This window comes from Lutra lutra, chromosome 8 (assembly GCF_902655055.1).
Source record: "Lutra lutra chromosome 8, mLutLut1.2, whole genome shotgun sequence".
NCBI lineage: Eukaryota > Metazoa > Chordata > Mammalia > Carnivora > Mustelidae > Lutra > Lutra lutra.
Window position 1 is genome coordinate 92,587,406 of NC_062285.1, and position 19,227 is coordinate 92,606,632.

The window sequence follows — 19,227 nt, forward strand, 5'->3', positions numbered from 1 at the left end:
TAGGTATGTACTCAAGAGAACTGAAAACATTCGTCTGCACAAACACTTGTACACAAGATGTCCACAGCTGCATTATTCGTAATAGCCAAAAGGGAAAACAACCTATCAGCTGAGGAATGGATAAACAAATGTGGAATATCCATACCGTGGAATATTATTTGGTAATGAAAAGGTATGAAATACTGATACCTGTTACAAAGAGGATGATTTCTGAAAACTTTATACTCAGTGTAAGAAGCCAGTCACAAGAGCCCACATATACATGATTCTATTTATACAAAACGTCCACACAGACAAATCTATAGCACTAGAAAGTAGATCAGTGCTTGCCTGGTGCTGAGAGAGGGAGCAATGGGGAAGAGACTGCTAGTGGATCTGGGGTTTCTTTTTGGGGTGATGAAAAGGTTCTAAATTTAGATCACGGTATGGAGGCACAACTCTGCATACACCAAAAACTACTGAACTTACTATCAACCTTAGTGAATTGTATGAATTAAGGGAATTAAAACTGTTAAAAATGATTCATTTCACTAATAAACAAGGAAATGCAAAGCAGGACCAAATACAATTTTGGTCTTTTCTATCCACCAGATTGGCAAAAATTAAGTTGTCTGACAGTTTCTTATAGAACAAAGGGAATTCTCATACATTGCTGGTGGGAATGTAAGATAATGACATTTTATAAAAATAACTTGGCAATATTTATAGAAATGAACAATGTGCAGTTCCTGTATTGGTATATATACATGTTCACTGGAACACAGGTATAAATATCAACTAACAGCACTGTTTTTTTGTTTTTTTTTTTGTTTTTAAAGATTTTTAAAATTTGAGAGAGAGTGGAGCAGGAGAGAGAGGGCGCAAGTAGGGGGGTGGGGGGCAGGGAGAAGCCGACTCCTGCTGAGCAGGCAGCCTCATGTGGGACTCGATCCCAGGACCCTGGGATCTATAAGAAGCAGACACTTAAAGACTAAGCCACCCAGGCACCCAACATCATTGTTCCTAAAACAAAACTAGCACAAGAGAACAATCTACTGACTAATAAAAAAACAGATAACGAAGTTTTGATGTGTTCATACAATGGAGTATTAGGCATATGTGAACAACGTGTATCAGTTTGGAAACAATGCTGAATTGGTAAAAGTCCCAGATTACATTCAGGTGTTTTTTTTTTTTTTAAGTGCCAAAAAAAGTATCAAAACTAAGGTATCTTGTTTAAGGATACGTACATGATAATTACTAAAAAAAAAAAAAAAAAAAATCCAGAGAATGATAACCATGAAATCCAGGAATATGATCACAGCTAAGGGGCAGGCAAGGGACAGATAGGTAGGATGGGGAGAAGCATATAGGTAGATGCACCAGTAGTGGGAATATATGAGTTCTTAAATGGGATGATGAGTTCCTGGGTATTTCTCAGGTTTCATAACTTATGTGAGTGACATGTATTCTCTTAAATGAAGCACATATTACCTAGGAATAAACTGTAACAGACTCAGACAAATCAATGATTAATAGTCACCTATAATGAGTTACCATAAATGACTAACATATTTTAACACTGATTCTTCCGATTTAATATTGATCGTTCCACAGATCCTTAGTGTGTACCATACACACAAATACTTCCTGTGTATTCTATTTTTTTAAAAAATTTATTTTTTGAAAAGATTTTAGAGAAAGAGCAGAGTGAGGGGCAGAGGGAGAGAGTGAATCCTGAAGCAAACTCCTCACTGAGCAGGGAGGCTAAGGTCGGGCTCAATCCCAGGACCCTGAGATCATAACCTGAGCCGAAATCAAGAGCTGGCTGCTTAACGAATTGAGACACCCAAGTGCCCCTAAGATGTTATTTTTAAGTAAGCTACCCCCAGAGTGGAGCTTGAACTCACAACCTCAGAATCAAGTCATATTCTCTACTGACTGAGCCAGCAAGGTGTCCCTTAAGGTATGTATTCTGAAGTGAAAGGTCTTGTCAAATTAGCCTCCTGACAGCTCATACTGACTGCATGTTTATGAACCCAGTCTAAGTAGTTTTCATTTTCTCAGACTTCTGCAAATACTCAGGTATAAATCTTTTTAATCTTTGCCAGTTCTGTAGGCAATAAAGACCTCCTATGGTTAAGCATTTCTTTGATCAGCACCAGAGCAATCTTTTTTGCACTTACTGTAGACATTTCTAATTCCTCCATGAGTTGATTAGTTCCTTCTTTTGCCCATTTTTCTACTGGGATATTAATCTTTCTAAAAACCCATCTACTATGGTGAAGAACTCACCTGTTGGGACCATGAACCCTTTTTCACATATGTTGCAAATATTTTCCTAATTTCTTATCTGTCCTCACTTTGTTTATGATGGGTTTTTGGGAGGGGGAGAGGGGAAGAAGGGAGGATACAGATCTGTTTATAAGTGGTCCAATTGGTCTTTTAGAAGCTCCTTCCCACCAGAGAGAAGAGAAAAATTCTATTCCTCATTCTCCAAATTTCACAGTTTGATTTAAGATTTAAATTTTTAATTCTAAATCTGTACAACCTGGAATTTATTTCAGAGTCTTGGCTCAGGCCCGATTGAGGGCTTCATACTCACCAAAATGGGCAATAAAGACATCCCATCCATCTGTGTCTTATTCGGGTTATATCCAGCAATATCCAAAATAGTAGGACCCAAGTCAATGTTGGCAACGAGCATCTATGAGAATGAGGGAAGAAAAACAAGCAATTTAGAACACAGTTGGTCTGGTTTTCCTTTTCTATCATACAGCTCTTCCCCCACCCACCCATGAGACAAACAGCATTTGCTATTATCTTTTGTACAGCCCAGACTTGCTGAGATCTTACTCATTGATTCATATAATTATAATAATTAAAAAAAATGAAACATAAAGGTTTCTAAGACTTGTAATACATGCCCCTGGGAACTTATGTATCTATTCAACCCACACCACTATTGAGCAAAAAACATTTTTCAAAACATTTTTCGTAACTTCTTTGGGACTGCCCAAAGTCTGATGAATCATGAGAAAATGTTGTGCTATTTTATACAAAGTGTTTACAACATGTATTTCTACAGTTCACTAAATTTGATTTCAAACAGAATCTTGACATTTTTGAAATCCTCAAAGGGTGAATGCTTTTTATCCTTTCCTTTTTATTTTTTTTTTAAAGATTTTATTTATTTATTTGACAGAGCGAGACACAGCAAGGGAGGGAACACAAGCAGGGGGAGTGGCAGAGGGAGAAGCAGGCTTCCTGCTGAGCAGGGAGCCTGATGAGGGGCTTGATCCCAGGACCCTGGGATCATGACCTGAGCCAAAGGCAGATGCTTGACAAGTGAGCCACCCAGGCACCTCAGGTTGAATGCTTCTTATCAAGGAAGATATTAGCCCTTTTTGTAGTTTCTCAAAGTGGTAACACTATTAAAAAATGTTTGCAATAGGAAGGTAGAGGGGAGGGGTTTAAAAAAAGATGTTTGTAATAGGCTTTGGAGACTGCAGAAAACTCATTCCAACAGTGTACTGACAGGAGTTTCCTTAAAGAGCACAAAACTAAGATGTGCTAAATAAACACTTTAGGCATTAAAGTCAGTCTCCTGCATTTACACCTTGCCTTATTCCTTTGGTTTATTAGTCTATTTTACTTCTGTATACAAATCCTCTTTAGGACCTAAACCAGCAAACTCCCACAGAAATATAATAGGACCACATATGTAATGTAAGATTATCTACCAATCACATTAAAATAAAAAGAAAAGGGGAAGAAATTCATTGTATATATTTTATTTAACTTGATATGTCAAAAATAGTACTATTTTAAATGTAAGCAATGTAAGACATTTAATAAGATTTTATCTTCTTTTTGAGCTGAGTCTTTGAAATCTGGAATGCTGTACTTGTAACACATCTCAGTCTGGACTATCACATATGTTTTGGCTCACCAGGCACAGTGGCTGGTGGCCACTGTGGTGGACATGCAGGCCTAAAGTCACTTAAATCACAGGCTAGGGAAAACTCAGAGTGGTGAAGACAATCCACCAGGGATACCAGGGGAGCCAAGGTTTACCAAGCACCTATTCTGTGCCAGGCTTACGGTTTATCCTCTGTTAATCCTCGCTGCCACCCCAGGATGCAGTATTTCTCCTGCTTTACAGAGGAAGAAGTGAAAGAGAAGTAACTGAAACAAAATCAAAAGCTCGTAACTTGAAAAGCTACCATGTACTGAAAGGAAATAAAAGTCTTCAGGATTGTTGAGACAATGCAGAGCATCGTAGAAAGGCCAAGGTGGGGGGAATTAAAAAAGTGAAACCTAACTCAGGAACTTTTCATTTAAAAACAAAACCAAAAGTACAGACATAAAAGGCAAGAAAACGTCTTCAGAGCACTGTTCATCAGGGGCCAGGTTTCCTGGCAGCTATGAGGGCTGTACAGAGCCGAGTAATATACTTATCTTGGCTCTGAATCAATTAGTTTAATGCTAAGCTTCCAGGAATCACCATTCAGTGGTAAGCCACTCACGGGAAAGGCAATCCTTTCTTTACTTTTATATTTAAGTGATAAAAGTTAGGAAATTAGATTCTAATTCTAGATTCAAGAATTAGAATGGATACTATGGGCCCATGAGCGTAATGACTTCTAGAAACACTAGCAATTCAAGTCCTAAAATAGTACTGCTTCTATCATTAAGTATAAAAGTTACTCAGGAAAAAAACTCACAAAAATGTCCCTAGGGATTATCCAAGACCCAGGGTAAGAGATATCTTCCCTAATTCCAGGCAGACCGAGCTGCTCTGAATACAGTCAACAAGAGTGGGTACGAACACAGAAGAGATCACGGCAGGAGAGACGAGACAAGCAGAGATGTAACTTCAAGAATCGGATCAAAGCAACAAGACCCTGATGTGTGACTCAAAGACCTTCAGTTATGTCTAGAACATGAATGAAGTGAAGCCAAATCCACAGGTATTACTAACATGTCCAAGGCAGTTTTTATAAAGAAGAAAAAAAAAAGTAAACACCAAAATTGTAAAACCTACAGAGATTTAAAATGGTGACTGCCTGTTTCATCAGGAAATGCCTGAAGAGCCATCAATTATATGATGGGAGGCTCTCTCAAAGGGCAGTCTCCTTTGTGGGGAGAAAGGTCTGGAAGTTTCAGTACAAATCAAGAGTCACTAAGATTTGTCCCAAGTACCACAGAATCATCCCAGGACGCTGTTCCCAGCTATCTGCAATAATCACATTTTCCCTAAAAAGTAACAAATTCTCTTCCCTTTTAGGCTTTAGCTTGACTAAGAGAGAAAGAATCTCAAAACCAGCAAACTACATCAGAAGATGGGAGACTTCTAGAGGATACTGAGCATGAGTGAAGAATCCAACAGAGACTTCTGTCTCTGGTTTTTACAAACAAGAATCAGAATGGATACTACAGGCCCATGATTATAATGACTTCTAGAAACACTAGCAATTCAAGTTCCTAAAATGGTACTGCTTTTATCACTAGTATAACCTTAAAGATTCATTTATGGATTGGAATTAAAAAGCACTGACAAGACCAAAAGTAAATTATTTCATAATCGCAGCCTCACAGCTTGGGAATGTTCTTAGGATTTATGTATGTAGATATTCTGATCAAATAAAAACCCTTAGAAAATTCTGGGGCATGAAATCAAAGGATATCATGCTTTGGAGCTGCTTATTTTTTTTAGCTCTAGAAGAATAACAGTGCTATAGATAATTACGCAGAAAAAATAAGACTGCTCTACGGAGGATACACTGGGTTTCCAAATGGACATTTAAGCCCTGATATTACAGAATTCATGTAGAGTTATCAAAGGAAAGACTGCAAGCACACGAGACAGCACCTCAAATCCATGCAGCGAAAAGCACTGAACTACAAAAGAAAGGAGAGGACTCCCCACATCTTGGGCTACTCTGCATTTACCCCTCAAGCCCAGCTTCCCTACAGTGAAGAAGCCAGGGCGTCACTGACTTACAGTTGTGAATTCTCCACTTACCATTCTCCCAATTTCACACAGGGAAACAAGGCTTACCTGGCCAGTCTTCAAGCCAATATGTTGTCTTCTTGACCCCCCAGTTCAGTTCTATTTCCCCCGGATCATGCTGTGTCATTTTTTTCTCCTACTAACCTTTTCCTTTCTTAAAACCCTTTTGATGAATTTCTACCACCAAATCTGAAGCTAGAATCACTTCCAGCCATGAGAGAAAACCTCAGTAGGCCAGTCTTTGGCATCCACGCAGACCACTTCTGTTCTGCTCTCCCAACGGCTAACACAAAGCTAAGCCCACTGGTCAAACGTACCCTGTTTTGACCATCAGCTTTTGACAGCTCAGCTTAATATGCCCAACTCATAACCCTGCGCCTCTCATGCAGGACGAATGGCACCGAGACAACTATCCTGCCAACACAGGATAAATGACCCACCATCTCTGACACTCTTTGTGCTAGGTGGAGGCTGAGCATTTCATACTTCTCAAACTACATCTGTCAGCACAGCACCCCCCACCTCAAACTCCACCCCACCATGGATTTTGAGGAGACACAGTTAATTTTCAGTCCCGGTTCTGCCACTTACTATGTGACCTTGGTAATAACCATTCAGGCAACATGGATGTCCTCCAATGCGTGTTAAGGGCGGGGTTTTCTAAGCTTAGACAGTGCCTCTCTTCTAGGAACTCCCCCAAGTAAAAAAACACAAACTCAGCAGGGTGTGGTAAGTGTGAGGGCAGCCAGGACAGGGCAAGGGCACCTATCCCAAGTGGGGGTACGGGGTGTAGTGACTCTCCAGGCAGAAACCCCAAACCAAAGCTCTCAAGGACAATTAGTGAAGTGGAAGGGGCATTCATGGGGCATTCCAAACAGAAGGAGCAATCAGCAGACAAAGACAAGGAGGTGAGAGAGATGAGAGAGAGAGAATCACTTCACTTAGAAGTGACAGTAGTTCGGTACAGCTGCATTCTGTCCCCTGAGCAAGCCAAGCTCATTCTTTGATGTGTGCCTTCCCATTTATTGTTCTTCTCAGAATGCCCTCCCACAGATCTCTGCAGGACTAAACCCTTCCCAACACCCAGGTCTCTGCTCAAGTGCCTCAGAGGCTTTCACTGACAACTGTAGTGGAAGCATCTGGCTCTCCAGACACTGGGAATTAAGAACTAATCTTCCCTGACTGCTCAGTGCTGTGTAGCCAAGCCTGCTGGCATATTTAAATATTTTCTGAGATATACTGTAATGGTTAGGTACAGACTCTGGAGCCAGACTCCGATATTTGATAGCAGACTGTGATATTTTATCTTGGGCATGCAATTTAACTTCTACGCCTCAGTTTCCTTACCTGTGAAATGGGTGTAACAGTATCTCTAAGTGGGTTCCTATAGCTAAAACACTTAGAATAGCACCTGTCACACACTAAGCATTCAATAAGTGATAGATATTATTGTTGAAATGGTTTCCTAGGAACCAGGTTTCATTCAGACTGCTTGGAGAAGGTGAACTTTTCTGATTTTAATATTTAGATGCCGCTGTTAACTTGAAGATAAAGGGAATGGTTTGGTTGATGGGCAGCTGGCTGACACATTCCATTCTGTTCTCATTCCACCTCCTTCCCCACGCTGGTTAGAAATGGCCCTAGCAGCCCTGCTCCTTGGAAATGCGCACAGCTGCCAACATGTTTTGAGTCCACTCCAACACCAAGACCAAGAGAACACTTTTAAGACTAAGCAAAATAAGTCAATCAGAGAAAGACAATTATCATATGATCTCACTGACATGTGGTATTTAAGAAACAAGACAGAGGATCCTAGGGGAAGAGAGAAAAAAATGCAACAGGACAAAACCAGAGAGGGAAACAAACCATAAGAGACTCTTAATGTCAGGAAACAAACCGAGGGTTGCTGGAGGGGAGCTGGGTGGGGGAATGGGTTAACTGGGTGATAGACTTTAAGGAGGGCACATGATGTTATAAGCACTGGGTGTTACATAAGAGTGATGAATCACAAAGAGACCTGTACCCTTGGGGCAAATAATACATTATATATTAATTTTTTTTTTTTAAAGATTTTATTTATTTATTTGACAGAGAGAGATCACAAGTAGACGGAGAGGCAGGCAGAGAGAGAGAGAGAGGGAAGCAGGCTTCCCGCTGAGCAGAGAGCCCGATGTGGGACTCGATCCCAGGACCCTGAGATCATGACCTGAGCCGAAGGCAGCGGCTTAACCCACTGAGCCACCAAGGCGCCCCTATATATTAATTTTTTAAAAAGAGTGATGAATCACAAACCTGTACCTATGAAACAAATAATACACTATATGTTAATTAACTGAATTTAAATTTAAAAAATTCTAATAAATAAAGGGCTAAAAAAAAAACAAAACCCAGACTTAATGGTCCTCTAAACTTGCCTATCTCCTTTGAAAGGAGACCCATTCACATGGTACTGGATTTGTAGTGGGAAATGACTGGCTTTAGAAATGTAGGTGTTAAGAAAAAAAGAAAACTCAAAAGAAATTATGAAGGCCATTTTACCTTTCTGAAGAATTTCAACAGAATTCCATCATGAGCATTACAAAAAGAAATAAGGGAATTACACTTAAACATTAACCTCCAAAATTAGACTAAAGTACCTAGTATACCCAGAAAGTCTGGCCAATTTTCCAATTCTAGCTCAAGTGATGTATTTGCTCATTTTGTCTCACAGAGCTGGGACTGAAATTGTGTTATTAGAAAAGAGAAGACATAACTAGTAGAACTTATCAATTCTTATCTTCCAAGCATTAGACCAAAGTGTTTTGGATCAGAGTGTCTAGAATCTCTAGGAAAAACGTGCCTCAGTATTTGGTACCAAGTTTGGAAAAAGACGCTGAAACCAAATGGGAATGGCAACAAAAGAAAGTGGTACATTATGACAGTTCTAGGAGAGAGAATCAGTAAAACAGAAATGCATGTGGGACAAGCAGTTCCACAGAGAGAGGGAAAAAAATCCTCAGAAGACATGCTTTCTATAGCCTTATATTCAGTGAGGTCAGACTGGCAGCAGCTATCAGCGGGGAGGTCAGATATGCAGAATCAGAATCTGCATTTTAACAAGGTCCCCAGAGGGATCTGCCTGAGCTCTGATCTACAGGTAGTGCCCCAAACTGGGCTGCTTCTTTGTATTACCTGTGGGCTTAAGAAAAAAAGCAGAGGCGGGGTCCCTATTCTAGTCCAAGTGAGTCCACTAGAACCATTCTGGATGTTCAACCTTTCACAATTTCAGAACATGATGTTGAGGACAGTGGTAGAAAGTCACTGCTCCAGGACAAAGTAAAGATTTACAGTCTCGAAGGACAAATCAAAGCTACTCCTAGTGATATATGTATATATGGGAGGATGGGGGGGGAGAATACAATTAAAAGGTGGCCAGGAGTTTAAACAAACAAACAAACAAATAAGGGAATCACCGTCTCCAAGACTTATAAATACACTCATAAGATCTTAAGCCGAACACAATTCATCCTCGCAGGAGAAGTCTAATCAGTCTCCTCTTCAGAGAACAGCCTTCTTTTCTCAGGCAAGTGCTACCTGTAAACAGCATCAGCTTCTCAGGCACCTACCTTGCTTGTCTGATTTGGTTTGATCCCAGGTCCCCGAACCAGCAGTGGAACTTTGATATCAAACTCATACAGCTGTCTTTTGTCTATCGGCAAAGAAAACTGTCCTGAAAACAAAATACAGAGGGTAAAGAAGGAGCTAGGAAAGAAATATCACACACATATTCAATCAATGGACAGTAAAAATGCAAACAACTCTGTTCTATTTATGGGGCTTTAATAGAAAGTTTACAATCACTTAGGTCTCTTATTACTACAAGGCAGGAAATGAGTTCATCTTCTTTAAACAAATGCCTAGGGGGACTCCTTGGTCTAAGACAAGACAAATTCAGCAAAAACAATGACTGGAAAGTACTGAAACACAAATACATAATTTATATATGATACTCAACCTGACCACAACTGAATGAGGTTACTCTAAAAACTGTCAATAAAGAGCCAAAGCATTTATCTGACCTTTCCTGAATAAACTGAATTTCAAGATAACCAGTTGAGCTCTTCTCTAAGGAATTCCAACTAATAAATGCAAAAGGACAGTTATGAAGTCAACATTTTGCCATCTTTGAGAGAATAGTAGATTAAAGTAAGAATCCTCAATGGAACCTTCAGCCACAAAAGGTTCACAGGGCAGCTCAGGCTGATACCACATGAGCCGTCAATTCACAGCAGCATCGCGGAAGCGGGCCAACCAGACACCATCGCCAACTGATGTAACAGGAAGTACGTATCAGTATCACCAAGGAAACATTCTTTCTGAAAATGGCGATTTTTTTAAAAAAAGATCTACTTATTTATTTATTTATTTATTTGACAGAGATCACAAGTAGACAGAGAGGCAGGCAGAGAGAGAGAGGAGGAAGCAGGCTCCCTGTTGAGCAGAGAGCCCGGTGCCGGGCTCGATCCCAGGACCCTGGGATCAAGACCTGAGCCAAAGGCAGAGGCTTCTGAGCCACTCAGGCGCCCCTGAAAATGGCAATTTATTTATTTTTATTTTTTATTATTATTTTTTAAAGATTTTATTTATTTATTTGACAGAGAGAGATCACAAGCAGGCAGAGAGGCAGACAGAGAGACAAGAGGAAGCAGGCTCCCTGCTGAGCAGAGAGCCCGATGCGGGACTCGATCCCAGGACTCCGAGATCATGACCTGAGCCGAAGGCAGCGGCTTAACCCACTGAGCCACCCAGGCGCCCCGAAAATGGCAATTTCTATTAAGCCTCTAGATCTAACTACCAATCTATAGAAAATGCTGACTAAAGAAACACAAGTTAAGGCATCATGAGAATGCAATTAGCCAGATCTAGAATGTGAGATATTCTGAACAAAAAAACCCCCAAAAAACCCTTTTCCCAATAAATCAGTGGCAATAACAGTCTCAGGGCACACGAAAAAATACAGGTAGCATGCGGACCTCGTCTAGATCCTGATACGTCATAGATTAGTCAGAGGCACAATGGAGTGTTCATGTACAGAATCACAATGTCTGAAGTTTCTTCAAAACCTTCTAAACAAAATAAAGACAAACATGAGGAAGATAGGAATAATTCAAAAGACTGGCCACACCTAGCTGAAAAGCGAAGCTGGGAATGGAAGTTATTTTATTAGTCTTTACTTTGAGTGCTTAAAAATATTTACAACGAAACATTAACTGCCTCATCAATCTGCTCCCATGCCAGCAAGCCCCAGGTCAGTAGTTTTCAAGTTTATGAAACTGATAGGCTGGGAAAGAAGACATTCATTTTTAAGAATATCCAAGTGGAAAAAAGGAAAGTTAAGGATATGGGGCTGACTCATACAGTTTTAAAAAGACAAAACATAAAACAAAAAGATACATATACATACACACATACAAAAATCAATAAAACACCTCACAATTTCACAAGAAAGGGGTTTTCCCCTAAGACAGCCTTCTCTTGATCTTTCTACGTAAAATCTCTTACCCCCCTAGTCTACTTGCCCTTTAAATCTAGTTCAGTTTCAGGGGGCCTGGGTGGCTCAGTCAGTTAAGCGTTTGCCTTTGGCTCAGGTCATAATCTCAGGGTGCTGGGATAGAGGCCTGCAACAGGCTCCCTGCTAGGGAGCCTATTTCTCCCTCTTCTTCTACTACTCCCCCTGCTTGTGTGTGCTCATGAGTGCGCTCTAATAAATAAAATATTTAAAAAAAAAAAAAATCTATTTCAGTTTCTTCCTTTTCTTCCTAAAGCCTATCTCTAATCTAACAATGTCACTCTCTGCTCCCAACTCCTCGAACATCATGTAATTTGGCACACGAAATAGCAAATAATGACACTTGGTTTCCCCATGTTTGAATGAGTTGACCCTCTAACTAGAGGAGTCCTGAGGGCAGCAGCCTCCCCCTCTGGCCTGCCCACTGCTACAACAGGCCTAGAGCTCCCTGCTAGTGCTACTGACTGGGTGAAAAAGGAAAGGCACCTAATCAAGGCCACAGGAATACGCCAGTCTGCCCCTTACCTGTGTGGTAGCCGTTGTCTGAGGTATAAAAGATGTAAGTGTTGTTTATTTCCCCATTGAACTCCAGTCTCTTGACCAGTTTCTCCACAAGGTCATCAACTGACAGTAAAGTTTGCCACCTGCATGTACACAGAGAGTGACAATAGGATTTCAGAACAATAGCTGAAGGAATGCTATCTTGCCAAAAAAGCAGGAGCAAAGTCCAAAACAAAACCACCCAAAGTCCCCAAACCTCCTTTCCTCAGACCCCTCACTGGGGGGAAAAAAGATTAGAAAATCCCAGAACATAATGAGTTCATTCCAAATTTAACTGTTTCCAAAGAAATAAATGAGGCTTTTAAAAGCAGTTAGTTTTATTAACACTGGTGATGACAGCAGAAAATGGAAGGGAAACCTGTCAGTTCAGTACTGATTAGCACAGATTAATTCAGATAGACCTATGCCACAACAACGTTTAGGGGTCTAAACTAGGGGTCAACAAGCTATAGTGATGGGCCAGTTTGCCCACTGTTTTTGTTTTTTAAATTGTGGTAAAAAAACACACAACATAGAATTTACCAACTTAATAAATTTTAAGGGTACTAACAATAGTATGAAGTATATTCACATAGTGAGGCAGATCTCCAAAATCTTTTCTTCTTGCAAATCTGACACTCTGTACCCATTAAACAATTCACCGTTTTTATACAGTTTTACTGGAACACAGTCGTGCTCATTCATTCACATAATGCCTAGTTCTACTCCAAAGGCAAAGCTGGGTAACTGCAACAAACGCTGTCTGGCCCGACACACTATGAATATTTACTCTCTGGTACTTTACAGAAAAAGTCTGCTAGCCCCTGATATAATCTAAATACATCTTTAGAGAGTGTAATGAATTTTTAAGAACTGACTTAAAGAAATTCCTTGAAATTCCAAATAGCAACGGCAAATATTCTGCTCTAGTCTAAGTCTTTGGGTCTTATGCAAATACTAGGCCTAATGTCTCACAAAGTGACCTTTTCTTCAGACACAGAGAATTTTTTTTTTTTTTTTAACCAAATGGCTCCAGTTTGCAATTCTGTTTTAACAAGTCATGAAAATGAATTGTTTTATTAGTTTTCAGGTCCAAAGACCATCTCCTACACCTTCTGGGGCAGCAGACCCCCAAACAGTCTCTCCCATCAACTTGCTACCTGTTGATTTTGTGTCAAAGATAACCACATTGTGCAGTCCCCTGGTTCATGGGCTGATTTGGAAGGTCCTCAAAGACCACCCAGATTGCACGAGTAGCAGCGCTTACCTTTTCCGAAAAGCATTATCCAAAAACTGTATTGATGAATTAGTCATTGGGGTCTTGGCTTGCCTAATTAACCAGTGCTTGTTCTAAGATTTAAAAGAAAATTAAAAGTTAGCATGAAGTCATACAATCAAATAAACTGCTAGAGTACATAATGAAAAGGAACATTTTATACTTCAGCAAAAAGGAACTTACTGGAGCATTTAGGGAACTTCAGACTTCCTCTTCCCTGCCCCATGTGTTCCTAAAAACACTTTCTATAGATTATCACTCATTTTTTATCTTCCCAGTGCTCCCTAATGAAAGGAGGCCTGGGCTCCTTGTTAGCAGCATTAATCAGCATTTAAAGATATTTAGTGAAAGATACTGGGAAACTACTGGCTAAAAGGAGACTAAATCTGTAACACTGAGTCTATGCTTTGGGTCTACTAACCAAACTATAAAATGGTAAATATTAACTTTACCTTCCAATAATTTTTGCCCTAAAAATTTAGCCATTACTCTATCACCCTCTATTTTCCTACCCAAGATACTGATTATCCTAGAATCTTGGGAAAATCTCATCATAGCAATTTCCTAAAACCTCAAGCTCAAATCTAGAGAGTTCTTCTCATTTAAAAAAGGACTCATGGTTCTAAAAAACAAAAACATTCCCATACATCATTAATTCTTTCCTCTCTACTTATAAAGCCCTAAGTTACCACCTCCCAAACTATCAGCCTCAAAGTGTTCTTAGTTAATATGTTTGAGAAGTGTTATATAGCATATCCTCCTGCTGGAAATTCATGTTGGAACAGGAGTAACTCTGAGAAATTCTGCAACAGAGTGAGTTAAAATTTCTAAACTTACTTTCTCATGAGAAGTTTTATTAACTTCTTTTGGAGCATAGATAATGGCCCTCTAGTTCAAAACTCAGTTCTCTCAGCTTTAAAAATCCTACCTAAGCACTTGCCTACTTGCCAGGCAACATGCTACGTATTTCTATGTTCTTCAGTCCATACTGCAGCTGCATGAGGAATCAGGACCTCCGACTTTATTTCTCCCACTTTAGACAGAGAAGCAGAAGTTAAGCATCTTGCTCCCAGCTGGGTCACTTGGCTCGGAAATGGTAGTGCTGAGCCTAATCCAAGACTCATTCTGTCTACTACACCTCCCCAGCAATTAAGATTTCTGGGCAAAAGGCACGAGGCAGTATAGAACTTCTGCATTTGAACCAGTGAACAACCTACCCTCTGTGCCAAGGGAAGTGTAAGTAACTGGCATATGAGGCAAATATTTAGGTTGTGGCCCTTAATTACATTCCCCGCTCTGGCTCACTTCTCCATTCAACTTCCCTTTCCAGTCATATTGCACTATGTCAACCCCTCTTTCCTGTGCCTCAGGAAAGGTGAGGGCCACCCACAGGAGGGCGCTGCAGGCCTAGCTCAGCCCCATGGTATGTGTCTGAGCCACTGCCACCTGGGAGGAGAGCTGGCACAGAAATTAGGAGAGCCTGTAGTCAGTAAAGATAGCACTTCTTTAACATTTCCTATAGATTCTCCAGCTGCTAACCGGACGCGTGGCAAGATTATCTCTCCTTCTGAAGCAAGTTTACACTCTCTATTATACTTAAGACAGGCACAATTACCTTTAAAATATCTCGAAGAAAAACCAACTACATGGCTCAAAAGCTCCCTAACAAGGTAATATATAGTTACTTATATCAAGTGTGGTTTAATTCAAGGTTAGGGGAAGCTACCGTTCCATGGATGTTGAAGTTCTTATTCCTTGGTGCAAAGACATTCTGGAAAGTCTTCTGGTACTGAGGTGCAGCTGTCCAAGGAGAATGAGGTGCTGGTGTGGAGATCATCATGAAGAATGGCTCAGAGTTGGACTTGTAGTCCAGGAAGCCCAAGGAGATATTAGCCTGAGATATACAAAGATCTGTCATCTTCTACCCTACCCAACAGTTCAGGACTTGAGAGATACATGTATATAGGGGATATAGATTTATATTAGCTTTTAATCAATCTTAAGAATTTTAACAATCTTAATATTAACACAATCTATGCCACAGTTATTACAGGTGTGTTGCTGAAACAAATATTAGGGTTTTAGGCAATACTTACTTAAAAAAGTGGAAAAGCATACCATCCTAAGAAAGCAAATATGATCTTAATGATTTCACATGATCTAAAAGTTGTTGTGCCTCCCATTAGGGTAAAAATAGTAATCTAGCTTTTTAAAAAAGGATTATTTTGCACTAATACGGCCTAAAGCATGCCTCTGTTGCCTTAAAATATACAAAAAGAGAGTCAATCTAATTCACAGTAGGACAGGTGGATTAAGTTACCTTAATCTTGGAAAAATATACAGAGCATAGATATCATAAGTTATGCCAGCTCAAGCAGCTAAGCTAAATCCAAACACATTCTACCAGCATTTTAACTTATATTGACATACATTTTTCATTTGCTTATCTGGAGCTACATTATGAAAATGAAAGCATCCCACACACGTTATGTGTTTTAATTGTTCTAGGTGACTTATAGCGTCATTTATTCCCATCACTAAACTCAAAGGATACTGACTGCATCAATTTCCACCCACCTGGTTACTCCAGGCCTGTCAGAAGCCTGTGGTTCCAACATGCCAAGCACACTTCTGCCTCAGTCCCCGCAAACCCCTAATTCCCTCTGTCTGTGCACCCTTCCCACTGATCTGCACAACTCACTCTCACCTCTTTAAGCATTATCTAAGTAACTCCCAAACCTTGCCAGATTTATTTGTCTACCTGATCACTAAGAGTGACTCTGCTTCATTTACTTAACACCTGCTATGCTGGGTGCTGAACTATTTGGTGAATGAATTCTCTGTGAAGGGCCTGTCATTAGAAACACCTTAGACAGGAAAGGAAAGTCCTAAATTCACCCAGTTTCAGGAATTTTATATAAAAATCCACAAAGCCTTAAGAACTCCCAGTCCCTAGCTCCCCACCCTCATGGCGAAGCTGCCATTTCCTAGCTTGTGAGTGAATCTGGGGTCAAGAGTAAGAACCTCTAAAGTAAAACCTCTTCAAAGTAATCTCTATAGTCTTAAGAGATTAGCCTTTGGAAAAGGATTTGTTGCTGGAATTTCAAGAACATTAACTCTGAGCCTGGCTTATATACAAAGAAAAAGTCCCTCAGGAGTCTTTAATCAGTTGGAAATACTTTTTGGCAGTTAAATGAAGTTATTATTCATTCACATTACTCAACATGACCAAGTCCAAAGGTTTTCTAGGCAGAGGTTTCAATCGTGAGCCAAACTTGCAAGGACAGAGCCTTGATAACTCACCAGAACATCTGTCAGGTAGTCCACACTGTAGTTTTCACCATGCTTCCGTGCCTTGCCATTGATAGACAGCGTATAGTTATAGTATTTAGAATTCTTTTCCTATTAGACAGGAAAGTAAAATTTGTTAAGCGGTCAGCACACCAGAAAGTCAGAAATCATGCTGGGCTATACTCTGTTGTAACAAGGATAAGACATTTTGGGTCGCCTGGGTAGCATGGTTGGTTAACCGTTAGACTGTCAGTTTCGGCTCAGGTTGTGGATCTCAGGGTTGTGAGACTGAGTTCTGCATCGGGCTGAGACTCTCTCTCCTTCTGCCCCCCACTTCCCCAGCCCCAGTCAAATAAATCTTTAAAGAAAAAAAAAGGCATTTTTAAAAAAAGGTAATTACTCATTTAGTACTGAACTGGATTTTTTGACTAGAGTTTTATTAACTCTTAGCACAGTTTCAATAATCTGTCGTAGTTTAAAAAGCCACAAGTAGATCAGATAAAACAGCAAAATATGTAACTAAACCTGGTGTGATGCAGGAAAAACATCTCCCAGAGGAGTGACTCGCAAATCAACAGACTTTAAGAGGAGAAAATAGCTAATCATAAACCCAGAGCAACTTATGTCAAAATCAGAGCTAAATGAGAGAGTAAACATATTCTACATCTGTAGGGCTGTGTGTGTAACTGTCACCGGCTTCAATCATCACTCACCAAGGCGTACCAGTAACTCCAGCCAAGAGGGACGTGTTCTAGTCCACCTGCATCTGGGGCTCCATACTGAAAAGCAAGACAAGCAGGACATCAGAAATGCTTAGCTATGACCAGATCAATAAGAAAGAGGAAGATTTTAGAATCCTTTCAGATCAGTGCCTAAAACCAGATGTTCAATTTTCCCAAACACATGAACCCAGTCGAAAAGTAAAGAACACTAAAACCTAGGAACTACTGAAGGAGGAGTTTGTAAACTATGGTCGTAGGCCAAATCTAGCCAGCCAACTGTTTTATATGATCAGTAAGCTAAGAATTTTTTTCCATTAAAAAATACAAACAGCAATCAATAGAGGAGTATTTTGTGACACGTGACAGTTACAGGGAATTGAAATTTCAGTGATGAAGTTTTTTTGGAACGCAGGTGCACTCATTTTGGTTTGTGTATGTCTATCTGCTTTCATGCTACAACAGCAGAGTCAAATACAGGAGTTCCCCTTATGTGCAGTTTCATTTCCCATGGTTTCAGTTAACCAGTGGTCAACCGAAGTCCAACAGCAAATGAGCCTCCTGCCAGAAGGTCTCAATGCCTGTCATTTACCGCTCTTCTTCTTAACACGTAGGTATTTTATCATCTCACATCATCACAGCAAGGGTGAGTATAGTGCAATAAGACACTTTGAGAGACACAAGACTCAAAAATTTTTATTGCATTCTATAGTTGCAATTGTTCTATATTGTTATTAGTTGTTGTTAATCTCTTACTGTGCCTAATTTCTAAGTTCAACTTTATCACGGGTACATATACATAGATAAAAACAGTATATATAGAGTTCAGTACTATCCGTGGTTTCAGGCATCTACTAGGGGTCTGGGGAAACATCGCCATGGATAAGACAGTGGGTGGGGGGAGTACTGTCATCACAAAAGAAAAGCTAAAATATTTACTTCTGGCCCTTTCTAGAAAAAGTCCATATAGCTTAGGCCACGAAGTTCATTTCCGGAGTTACTGAAGGCAAAGACTGAACACTCCAACTGACCCTGTGGTTAACGACAACCAAAATAATCAGACTATGAGCTCTCAGCTTATAACTTCACTTGTCCTGATGATGAAACCTATTTTTGGAGCTCAATTTATTTGATGAGATGAATTAAGTGACCAGAGACTCATCCAATTTATCTCAACAAGGTTTAGTATTGCCCATTAAAGAAAGAATTTAATTTATGAGAAATCTTTGTATTTTAATGAATTTCTCCTAATTTTGTATACAGAATTTTTAAAAAAGATATTATTTATTTATTTGACAGAAAGCACACAAACAGTAAGAGTGGCAGGCAGAGGGACAGGGAGAAGTAGGCTTCCCCCTAAGCAGGGGGCCCGATGCGGGACTCAATCCCAGGACCCTGGGATCATGACCCGAGCTGAAGGTAGACACTTAACCCACTGAGTCACCCAGGTGCCCCTAATTTTGTATACACATTAAGTGATCTCTGATACGGAAAGTAGTATAAATTCTCTATGACCCACATCTTATCTCAATAACCTAGTATCTGTACTTATTTCTCATGATTCTTTTCAAACTGACTTAACCTTCCTTCCAAATCACAAGGTTGAAAATTCTCCCAATTGTTGTGGGGAGGGAAAGAACGAACAGAAAATTCAGATTAAATATTAGTATTTTTAGCAACCATGGATAAAGTATGTAAAAAAATGTACATCTTTTCTTTGTCCTGCATCCCCAGTTTTACTATGAGAGAGAACCCAGACACTCCCAAATAAACTATTTCCTCTAAGTTTGAACTCTGAGTAAAAGCTAAGGCCAATGTGGTGAATCTGGGGGCCATGAAATCTGGATTTGAACAGCTA

The 19,227-nt window shown here is 40.0% G+C and overlaps 1 protein-coding gene across 2 annotated transcripts in view; it reads right to left on the bottom strand.

Annotated features, from left to right (window-relative positions):
• The window catches only part of GNS (glucosamine (N-acetyl)-6-sulfatase), a 52,491-nt gene that overhangs the window by 24,323 nt on the left and 8,941 nt on the right, over positions 1-19,227 (bottom strand). For both annotated transcript variants that reach the window (XR_007129205.1, XM_047739444.1), the window contains exons 4-10: positions 17,364-17,429; positions 16,663-16,761; positions 15,086-15,253; positions 13,351-13,433; positions 12,069-12,187; positions 9,601-9,704; positions 2,585-2,686 (exon numbers count right to left, since the gene is read on the bottom strand). Coding sequence is in view for 1 of the 2 variants with exons in the window: in XM_047739444.1 (XP_047595400.1) it covers positions 2,585-2,686; positions 9,601-9,704; positions 12,069-12,187; positions 13,351-13,433; positions 15,086-15,253; positions 16,663-16,761; positions 17,364-17,429 (741 nt within the window). In the remaining variant the exon portion in view is untranslated. The remainder of the gene's footprint in view (positions 1-2,584; positions 2,687-9,600; positions 9,705-12,068; positions 12,188-13,350; positions 13,434-15,085; positions 15,254-16,662; positions 16,762-17,363; positions 17,430-19,227) is intronic.